General features: G+C 53.1%; 4 protein-coding genes across 4 annotated transcripts; 1 reads left to right on the top strand and 3 right to left on the bottom strand.

The window, feature by feature from the left end:
• Positions 1 to 4,128: 4,128 nt before the first annotated feature.
• VOLCADRAFT_97852 (uncharacterized protein) lies at positions 4,129 to 4,596 on the bottom strand (the record flags this gene model as incomplete). Its single annotated transcript, XM_002956752.1, has 1 exon — positions 4,129 to 4,596. The coding sequence occupies one exon, from the start codon at positions 4,594 to 4,596 to the stop codon at positions 4,129 to 4,131; it is 468 nt and encodes a 155-aa protein (XP_002956798.1).
• Positions 4,597 to 5,329: 733 nt separating this feature from the next.
• On the bottom strand, positions 5,330 to 5,876 carry hstH3-3 (histone H3; the record flags this gene model as incomplete). Its single annotated transcript, XM_002956751.1, has 2 exons — positions 5,330 to 5,602; positions 5,742 to 5,876. The coding sequence occupies 2 exons, from the start codon at positions 5,874 to 5,876 to the stop codon at positions 5,330 to 5,332; spliced, it is 408 nt and encodes a 135-aa protein (XP_002956797.1).
• Positions 5,877 to 6,163: 287 nt separating this feature from the next.
• Positions 6,164 to 6,475, top strand: hstH4-3 (histone H4; the record flags this gene model as incomplete). Its single annotated transcript, XM_002956800.1, has 1 exon — positions 6,164 to 6,475. One exon carries the CDS (start codon positions 6,164 to 6,166, stop codon positions 6,473 to 6,475), a length of 312 nt encoding a protein of 103 aa, XP_002956846.1.
• Positions 6,476 to 6,853: 378 nt separating this feature from the next.
• VOLCADRAFT_121571 (uncharacterized protein) lies at positions 6,854 to 10,418 on the bottom strand. Its single transcript, XM_002956750.1, has 7 exons — positions 10,044 to 10,418; positions 9,823 to 9,899; positions 9,298 to 9,302; positions 9,033 to 9,092; positions 8,424 to 8,469; positions 7,909 to 8,023; positions 6,854 to 7,677 (listed from the first exon to the last, which is right to left on the bottom strand). Exons 1-7 carry the CDS (start codon positions 10,391 to 10,393, stop codon positions 7,530 to 7,532), a joined length of 801 nt encoding a protein of 266 aa, XP_002956796.1. The 5' UTR covers positions 10,394 to 10,418; the 3' UTR covers positions 6,854 to 7,529.
• Positions 10,419 to 10,425: the final 7 nt, after the last annotated feature.

Genomic DNA, 10,425 nt, shown 5'->3' with positions numbered 1-10,425 from the left:
AAACGCGTATGCTTCCAACCACTCGTTAATCGGTCCTTGAACTCCAAAATCACACCTTCTGGCATTGGCTTGTTCATCAGCCACTCCACTCGTTCGTCTACCTCATGTAGCCCTTGCGGGGCCTCTTTCCATACGTCGTGCCCCAAAAAACATAGAAAACGGAGGAGTAGTGTCCCCCATCCGGGCCCTTCGGGGTTGGAGAGGGATTCTGCGACCTCCTGTCGCAAAACTTGGTATGCCACAGACCCACGCTGTAAACGGACATGGTTCCAAAACCTCACAACCTGCTTGAGAACGTGGTAGTGTAGGGGTAGCTGCGATAGCTCTGCGAACAAGAGGCGGTGTGTTGGTCTGGCAGCTCCTACAATTTGCCGCATGAAAGATATCTGAAGCTGCACTGCCCTGTCCTTTAGGCACGCCTCAAAGGGCCCCTCTGCAAGGTTATTCGCATCACTCCGCTTCCTAAGCCTGTCCGAGACCTCAGCTAGCATAAACGGCCCCCACGCTTGACAACCATACAACAGTATTGCTCGTACCTGCGTATCGAAACACCTCATCCTCACATCTGGGGCGAACAACTTTAGCTTATCTAATTTTGCACTCAACGCGAACATAGCTGCTCTAGCTGTGTCATACAACTGCTGGCGGCAGGCCCAGAACTGCCGTTCCGGCCCATACACCAACCCCAGATATCGTGCACTATCCTTAGCCGGTATGGCCTCCCCAGCCAGCCTGAGCTCATCACACGATGCTTGGACAGCACTTCTAGTGTCGCTGTCACTCGCAAAAACGAGGCGTTCACATTTCGACACATTTGGGCGCATCCCAAAATCGTCACAGAACACATATCATTATAGGCTGGGCATTCCAATAACACGTGTTTTTCATCCTCAATTCGGCTATTAGGACCACAACAGTGGCAAAACCGCTGCCCCCTGGGAACATGGTACTTGCCCCTTCGTGCTCTGTTCGCCTCCAAAGCCCAGCAACATAAACGAAACTGCATTAGCTTACGATGTGCTAAACGAGGAATGAAAACATTAGCATGTGTTGGCCACATGACGGCTGCGGCTCCCGAAAAGGGCAGCCCCATCCAGTGCTTATACTTCGCCATTTGCACTCCCGGTTGCTTCCCATCTGATGGGTACTCCTCTGGCAAGACAGTCAGACGCGTATGGTCCCAGCCGCTCATCAAACGCTCTCTTAGTGCCGTTATTATCGCTCCTTCTGGTAGAGGTCTACTCAACAACCAGTCTGCACGCTCCTTTACCCCCACGACTTCTTGCGGTATTCCGCTCCAAATGTTGCACTCCAAGAAGGAAAACAATCGTAACGTTGAGATTCCCCAACCCTTCCATTCCGGGTTGGTCAGGGCATCGGTTATCTCCTGCCGTAAAACTGCATGGGCAATGGATCCCACTTGTCTTTGAAGGCGGTTCCAGAAACGGAGAATCTGCTTCACCATGTAATATTGTAAGGGGAGTTCAGCCAGCTCCGCATACAACAGCCTGTGGGATGGCCGTGCCGTCCCCACTACCTGCCTCATGAATAAAATCTGCAGCTGGACTGCGCTATCCTTCAAACGGGCTTCGAACATGCCCTCTGCAAGGTTGGCTTTATCCCGCCGCCTTCCCACCCTGTCCACGACCTCTGCCAGCGCAAAAGGGCCCCACGCCTGGCAGCCATACAACAGAATTGCTCGGACTTGGGTTGCAAAGCACCGCATTCGCACGTCGGGGGCAAACAGCTTCATTTTGTCCAACTTTGCGCTTAAGGAAAACATAGCGGACCGACCTGTATCACATAACTGCTGACGGCACGCACTAAAAGGCCGTTCTGGCCCATACACCAAGCCCAGATAGCGAGCGCTATCTTTGGCAGGTACTACCTGGCCTGATAGCCGTAACTGTTGACATCTCTCGCTAAGTTCCGACTGCTGGGTGCCATCACATGCAAAAACAAGCCTTTCACACTTTGAGACATTTGGTCGCATCCCAGCCACATATGTCTTAACCAATATCCGGGCACAGTCACATGTGGCCAGATGAGCTCAGGCTGGCTGGGGAGGCCATACCGGCTAAGGATAGTGCACGATATCTGGGGTTGGTGTATGGGCCGGAACGGCAGTTCTGGGCCTGCCGCCAGCAGTTGTATGACACAGCTAGAGCAGCTATGTTCGCGTTGAGTGCAAAATTAGATAAGCTAAAGTTGTTCGCCCCAGATGTGAGGATGAGGTGTTTCGATACGCAGGTACGAGCAATACTGTTGTATGGTTGTCAAGCGTGGGGGCCGTTTATGCTAGCTGAGGTCTCGGACAGGCTCAGGAAGCGGAGTGATGCGAATAATCTTGCAGAGGGGCCCTTCGATATCTATATATATATATAGCTTCAGATATCTTTCATGCGGCAAATTGTAGGAGCTGCCAGACCAACACACCGCCTCTTGTTCGCAGAGCTATCGCAGCTACCCCTACACTGCCACGTTCTCAAGCAGGTTGTGAGGTTTTGGAACCATGTCCGTTTACAGCGTGGGTCTGTGGCATACCAAGTTTTGCGACAGGAGGTCGCAGAATCCCTCTCCAACCCCGAAGGGCCCGGATGGGGGACACTACTCCTCCGTTTTCTATGTTTTTTGGGGCACGATGTATGGGAAGAGGCCCCGCAAGGGCTACACGAGGTAGACGAACGAGTGGAGTGGCTGATGAACAAGCCAATGCCAGAAGGTGTGATTTTGGAGTTCAAGGACCGATAAATGAGTGGTTGGAAGCATACGCGTTTAGATGTCCAGCCTGACGTGTATCCGTCAGACGGCAAACAACCAGGAATCCACATGGCGAAGTATAAGCATTGGATGGGGCTGGCGGCCGAGCAAGCGGGCAGGAAGGAGGTGCTCCCGCACATCACAATGTTTATCCCACGTTCGGCGAATCGCAAGCTTATGCAGTTTAGGCTTTGCTGTTGGGCACTGGCGGCTAACAGAGCGCGTAAGGGACGGCGTTATATACCTAGGGAGGAGCGAGTATGCCCTTGCTGCGGCACTGATAGCCACATCGAGGATATATATAGAATAGAAATGATAGCCCACACCACTACAGTTTGAAAGGCGCCGACAGAAGGTGACGCCCAGCTCTGCAAGGAAAAAAAATAGGAATGGACTACATACAACGGGGCTGGCGGCCGAGCAAGCGGGCAGGAAGGAGGTGCTCCCGCACATCACAATGTTTATCCCACGTTCGGCGAATCGCAAGCTTATGCAGTTTAGGCTTTGCTGTTGGGCACTGGCGGCTAACAGAACGCGTAAGGGACGGCGTTATATACCTAGGGAGGAGCGAGTATGCCCTTGCTGCGGCACTGGTAGCCACATCGAGGATGAAAAGCACATTTTGCTGGACTGCCCGGTTTACGACGGAATCAGATCTGATATGGGCTTTCCACGCTTCGAACATATGAAGGACGCTATGAAGTGGGAACCTGAACGCCTGGCAAGGATGCTGGAACGTATATGGTCTCACCGCAACTCTATCGTTCCCTTTGGTCGTTAGTATACTTCATCACTTGTTTCGCTGGAAGTGCGAGGTAGGATGGTGCTTATAGGCGATTTGGCAGCCCTTGAGCCCTCGGCTCGTACTAGGGTGGTTTGCAGGTACGGGGAACGCACCCACGACCATGTAACAACAACAACAACAACATACAACGAGCACGCAATAACCCTGAGGAACTGGCCAACAATGGCCTCATGGTACAGTTAATAGACCAGATAGCCGGGCTGGCGGGAGGCCTGGCAGCCACCAACCAGGAAATCCGCACGATCAAATATGAGCAAGCGGAATTAAAAACGCAAGTAAAGAGCCTGATGAAGAATGGCCGGGGAGTCTACTACGACGCCTTCGGTCTAGTCCACCAAAACGGGCCCTTTTATTTGGATAGCATGCGGATCTTCACGACTGGGAACGTGGATGAGAGCAGGATCAAGAACGTCCTAAGGGAAGCGGACGTTAATATTAAGCGGATCAGGCTCCTGGGGAGCGATCCGAATAAAGACCGCAGATCCTGGTGCGCGTACTTCGATATAACGGAACGGCCATCATCCTTCAGGGCTTCAGGTGAGCCAAGGGCCGCCTTAGCGGCGTTACAGCTGAGGTCCTACGGCATCAGAAATTGGGCATCGACGACAACCTGACACAAGCGGGGAGGGTCGATCCGTTATATCGAAGTACGCGCACCAGGATCTGCGGTCTTTATTCGGATCGCTCCCCAGGAGCCTGATCCGCTTAATATTAACGTCCGCTTCCCTTAGGACGTTCTTGATCCTGCTCTCATCCACGTTCCCAGTCGTGAAGATCCGCATGCTATCCAAATAAAAGAGCCCGTTTTGGTGGACTAGACCGAAGGCGTCGTAGTCGACTCCCCGGCCATTCTTCATCAGGCTCTTTACTTGCGTTTTTAATTCCGCTTGCTCATATTTGATCGTGCGGATTTCCTGGTTGGTGGCTGCCAGGCCTCCCGCCAGCCCGGCTATCTGGTCTATTAACTGTACCATGAGGCCATTGTTGGCCAGTTCCTCAGGGTTATTGCGTGCTCGTTGTATGTAGTCCATTTCTATTTTTTTTTCTTGCAGAGCTGGGCGTCACCTTCTGTCGGCGCCTTTCAAACTGTAGTGGTGTGGGCTATCATTTCTATTTCTATATATATCCTCGATATGGCTATCAGTGGCTATCAGTGCCGAACATATGAAGGACGCTATGAAGTGGGAACCTGAACGCCTGGCAAGGATGCTGGAACGCATATGGTCTCACCGCAACTCTATCGTTCCCTTTGGTCGTTAGTATACTTCATCACTTGTCTAGTTGGAAGTGCGAGGTAGGAAGGTGCTTATAGGCGATTTGGCAGCCGTTGAGCCGACGGCTCGTACTAGGGTGGTTCGCAGGTACGGGGAACACACCCACGACCATGTAACAACAACAACAACAACAGCATCATTAATTGACAGATATTTGCTAGGCAGCTGAGTTGTCGAATGACATCGTATAATTTACTGTTTCTTTTGTATTAGATTGGGAACCAGGCAACTCCGCTGTAACAAATCGCGTGCTTTTATGTTAGATTGGAAATCAGACAACTCCAAACTCCACGGGCAGAATAGACCCATTTCGTTGAGGTGGCCGAATCTTTGGGAGGTTATGGGAGGTTATTCACGTGCCAGCCCAGCACTGCTTAACGGAGCCGAACTCCTCCAGACAAACAACTCAAGGTGGTGTTGAAAAACACCGGATTTGGATTGGAGAGACAGGCTCGTAGAATGCGCGCGGGCGAGTCATGGGGTCAGGCCTTTAAGCGCGCTCGCCGCGGATGCGCCTTGCCAGCTGGATGTCCTTGGGCATGATGGTGACGCGCTTGGCGTGGATAGCGCACAAGTTGGTGTCCTCGAACAGGCCCACCAGGTAGGCCTCGGCAGCCTCCTGCAGCGCCAGCACGGCCTGGCTCTGGAAGCGCAGATCGGTCTTGAAGTCCTGAGCGATCTCGCGCACCAGGCGCTGGAAGGGCAGCTTGCGGATGAGCAACTCAGTGCTCTTCTGGTACTTGCGGATCTCACGCAGAGCGACCTGGAGGCGAAGATACGAAGCAATGGAGGAATTAGCATTTATAACGCTTGAAGGAAGGAATGTGTTAAATCACAGGGTAGAGACAAGAAACAACTGAGAAAATCCTTTCCAAAATAAACACCCCAAAAAATGTTCTCACCGTGCCGGGGCGGTAGCGGTGGGGCTTCTTGACGCCACCGGTGGCGGGGGTCTTGCGGGCTGCCTTGGTGGCCAGCTGCTTACGGGGCGCCTTGCCACCGGTGGACTTGCGAGCAGTCTGCTTAGTGCGGGCCATTTCTTCTGATAAGTAAGGAAAGCTGACAAAAGAAGTAATAAGTCAATAAGGATGGGAAGTTGTGATTAGCTGTGGACCTCGCGGCTGTCTTATTTGGGATTCGCGAAGGCAGTTGTACGGTGGCCGTTGCCCCGGTGATCCAAATGGCAAAGGCGATCCGAAGCGTACTGGAATGCTTGCCGAATACAGGTATAAATTGCACCGATAGCCCTTTTCAAGGCATAATACAATCTTCCTTTAACACCTGCAATTCGTCCTCCTTCGGAACTTACAGTTTTCTCTGCAAGATGTCTGGTCGCGGCAAGGGTGGCAAGGGTCTGGGCAAGGGTGGAGCCAAGCGTCACCGCAAGGTACTTCGTGATAACATCCAGGGCATTACCAAGCCCGCTATTCGCCGTTTGGCTCGCCGTGGTGGTGTCAAGCGCATCAGCGGCCTCATCTACGAGGAGACCCGCACTGTGCTGAAGAACTTCCTTGAGAACGTCATCCGGGACTCGGTGACCTACACCGAGCACGCTCGTCGCAAGACCGTCACGGCCATGGACGTCGTCTACGCCCTCAAGCGCCAGGGCCGCACCCTCTACGGCTTCGGTGGTTAAGCCCGTTCAGTCCACTCGCTTTGTTGGCCTTCGCGGCAAACGAAGCACAACATTCAATCCGGTGTTTTTCAACACCACCAAATCGCGTTGGAAATTCTGACCCTTTCGCCTGTTGTCAGAAGTTTGACATCCATGGACTTTTTCCCCTGAATGTAGTTTTTAACTGGTCCGGTATTAATTTCACCAGTCTCATGGTTTCAATTTGTTTATTTACACTAATGTCTCTTTCCACGCGAGGCTCAGTGATTCTGCTGGTCATCATCTGTTGGGCAAGAAGCATGCCGTCGTGACCTACTGCCAGTAGCTCTTTGCTCCTGCATTGCAACGCAAGATGCATTTACTGCATGCAAGGAAACAACACATGTCAGCGCAACAGAGCTTCCCGCCAATTTACATCCTAAGGAAGATTACCGGCAGGTCGGCTTGCAACCGTAAGATCATCGCCTTATGTCTGTGCACCATAACGTTTCCCCACCGTCACAGCTCCCCCCGCACCAGCAAACCACCGCCAACATCACTGTCGCAGAACTGTGGACCTGTAGCCTTGTACATTACCTTCGCAGCATTCGCCATGCCGCAGTCTTATGGAAGCAACCGGCAATCTCAACATCACTGTCACAGGACGATGTCACACAACGGCGCAAAAATGAACAAACTACACACAGCCAGCAGGGCGGGGCGGATATCCGACGCAAACGTCGGAGCAGGGGGGAGAACCCCCCGGGGAGGCACCCGGGCAACCCCCCGCCCACACGAACCATGTGCGTGTGTGTTTGCGGTTTGTATGAGTGTCTCTTTAAACGAACGGCCTTTGCCACAACCATCACATCGAACCCCTCACCTCCTTCCTTCCTCCTCCTTTCCTCCCATCCGCCACCCAATCCTCTTCCAATTCTCTTCCAAGGAAGAGGAAGAGGACGGCCATCTGCAACGTAAGGGGCAAGGTGCTATAATACGTAAGGCTTCCTACGCCACCGTACTATGCACCCTGGCCATTATCCCCTCCGACTTCCGTTGGCTGCTACTGCTACTGCTACTGTTGTGGCGACTGCTGCTAGCTACTGCCACTGCTACTGTTGCGCCTCACAGCCAACAGTTTGATGTCAAACAGCAAGGTGCGGTTGAAGTCTTTGAGGGTGCGGTTGTCCAACACGAAGTCGAGAGCCCGCTGGCCGCCCAGCTCCGCAGGCTGCGGCCCGTACCTGAAAAATACACAGTGCGCTGAACATCATCATGACGAGCGGCAGAATACGGTAGGGGTATTACGTGTACCACGTACAGTGGTACGTGTACGGCGGCTCGGTTTATTAGCTCACACACATTCACACACGCATACATACATACCCACACACTCTCCCCTCCTGCTCTCCTGCCCTTTCCATCCATCTCCCCCCCAATCCCACGAAACCCCAACCACCCCCCGTGCTCCTCACCTGTACTTGTAGATCTTCAAGTCAGGTGAAATGAGCTCCCCCGTGAACCTCTCCCCCCGGGCCAAGGGGTAGCTCAGCTCGGGAAGCTCTCCGGGGACCTCCACACGCACGATACCTTTGGGGTTTGCGGGGGGGCGGGACGGGAGGGATGAACGGGGGGAGGGGGAGGGAGGGTGGTTGACGCCAAAACGGGCTTTAGGGTTTCGGAGCTGTTGCCAGATCAGCCTGGTGGACCACAAGAGCCAGCCTAAAGACAACGAACATGAAAGGTATGTGAGATGCAGTTGAAAGACGTACAACGGGGGATGCCGGGTAGTAACCTCTCCAACTCTTTTCCTTGGGACTATTTTTATTAGATTGCGTCCCCTCTTCATATGTATGCGAGCATCTTCTGTCGGTGCCCTTAGTTTTGTTAACGGAACGGCCTCCAGAAAGCGCCCTCTACTTAGGCCCGTACTCCGACGCGGCATAACGTTTTCGTACCATGCTAGTAATCGTAAAGCCGTACAACATACCTCCTGCCCGCATGTTCTCCACCGCCAGCTCAAACGCCTTGATGGCCTGCAGGCATTGCCGTACAGACCGTACACATCATAGGGGTCATGGTTGACGTATAACGCATGCATTCCCCTACGCGCCCGCAGTCCGCGAACATACACACAGACACACTCACTCGCCGCTCGGTTACTGAAATGACAACCACATACTCATATATATTCATATATTATGCTCATCTGTGCAAGCTCCATTCCAAACACACCAGAGGTCCTATGGCTTAATAGATAAAGCGCCGGTCTACGGAACCGGAGATTCCAGGTTCGATCCCTGGTAGGATCGTTCGTTTTCATTGATTTTTACAATTTTGCAGGTGAGGCACTATAGGTAATGCACGTATCAATGCCCCCAGAGGCTCCGACCTACAGGATTCGCCGTCGACCCGGTAGATTCCATTGGATGCTGGTGGTGGGTGCGGAACCTAAGCAATTCACTGAGAAGTCGGCTAGGGTGACTGGATGAGGGTGCCCCGAAATACCGGGGAAGGCAGGGTTAGCAGCCGGGTAGCGGCCACAAGTGAAGATATGTGCCCCCTCCCACGCATCATACATACATACATACATACACACCTGTCCAGCGCCCAACTTGAATTCGTACGGCTCGTCCCGAATGCTCGTATTGTCGATGCGCTGTCCGAAAGGGCAAAAGGGCATTAGACAGAAATTGAGGTGGTTGACATTTTGCTTAGGGTGGTTGCGCTGGTGGTTGTGGTACCGTTGGATAGCTGATAACATTGATGAGGGATTTGCTTGGGAGGAAGAGGGGTTGGACGCAGAGGTTGCCTATACAGGACCTCATACCCCATGAATCTGAAACCTCTACCATGCACCTCACCTTGCCTGTAGCAGCCCAACCAAGAGAAGCAACGCCAGGATGAGCGGTGCCAAGTTAGGCAACACCGTAATATGAATGGCGACGGCGAGAATGCAACGCCAAAAAAAGCAACGCCCGTTTCAGCAACGCCAAGAACGCCGCCAAAACAAGCAACGTCATATCAGCGGCGTCAAAAATAGTCAGAGGCAGATCAAGGGAGATCAAGGCCGTCAGCAACATCAACATCACCGCCGAATAAGTAACGCTAAATTAAGCAATGCCCCCAATATTAACACCCATACCCGCACGCCGAGGTGAACGACCTCATGCACACAGGACGAGCGTGTGTGTGTGTGTGTGTGTGTGTGTGTGTGTGTTGGGGGGTGTGTTGGGGGGTCTGTTGGGGGGTGTGCACGGCCAATGAAGGGAGGACTCCAAACAGGCGCAAAACAACCAGGCATATGTTATGCAATTTACATTGCAATGTAAATCAATCATCAATACAACAATTGTTGTGACGTACTGTCGTAATTCGACCGTACGTACCTTGGTATCCCTTGGTGAATCCCGCCCAGTGCACCACTACCGTGTCCCCCGGACGAGGCTGGGCGCCCTCACCCTCCCTGGAGAGCGGGCAGAGGGCGGAAAGCAGCCGGAGCGAAACTTCCCGAGTCACTGAAGAGCCATTTTCCCTGCCATAATCATTCAGCCATACAGCCCCCTTCTCTCCCAGGCATGACGCTACACAGCAACTCTCCGCAACCCACCGGATGGTGAGCACTTTGATGCCCGATGGCAGTGTCACAAAATCGTCCGCGAGCGCTGGTTCCGGCAGCAGCAAAGTGCTTGATGAAATGGATACCGAGCCTAAAGCGCTGACCAACGCCACCAGCGCGCCACGACGGCCGAGCTCCAGCGGGCTGTCATTTTGCTCCGCTTCGGCTCCGCTCAAACCGTTTGCTCTACCCAAATAGTTTTCACCATCCTGATCTGTGATGCTATTGATCGTCCTTTGAACCACACATGCGTGCGTCTTACGAGGCCTCACGTTGGTAAAAGGCCGCTCGATGGAGCGAGATGTTAAGCCAGCGCGAGAGCTGTGAAACAATAAGCGCATCTTTTTCAACGAAGTGCAAGTTCGTAGAGCCT

Source organism: Volvox carteri (assembly GCF_000143455.1).
Source record: "Volvox carteri f. nagariensis unplaced genomic scaffold VOLCAscaffold_65, whole genome shotgun sequence".
NCBI classification, from domain to species: Eukaryota; Viridiplantae; Chlorophyta; class Chlorophyceae; order Chlamydomonadales; family Volvocaceae; genus Volvox; species Volvox carteri.
The sequence above is the reverse complement of the archived record's forward strand: the minus strand, read 5'-3'. Positions and strand labels throughout refer to the sequence as shown.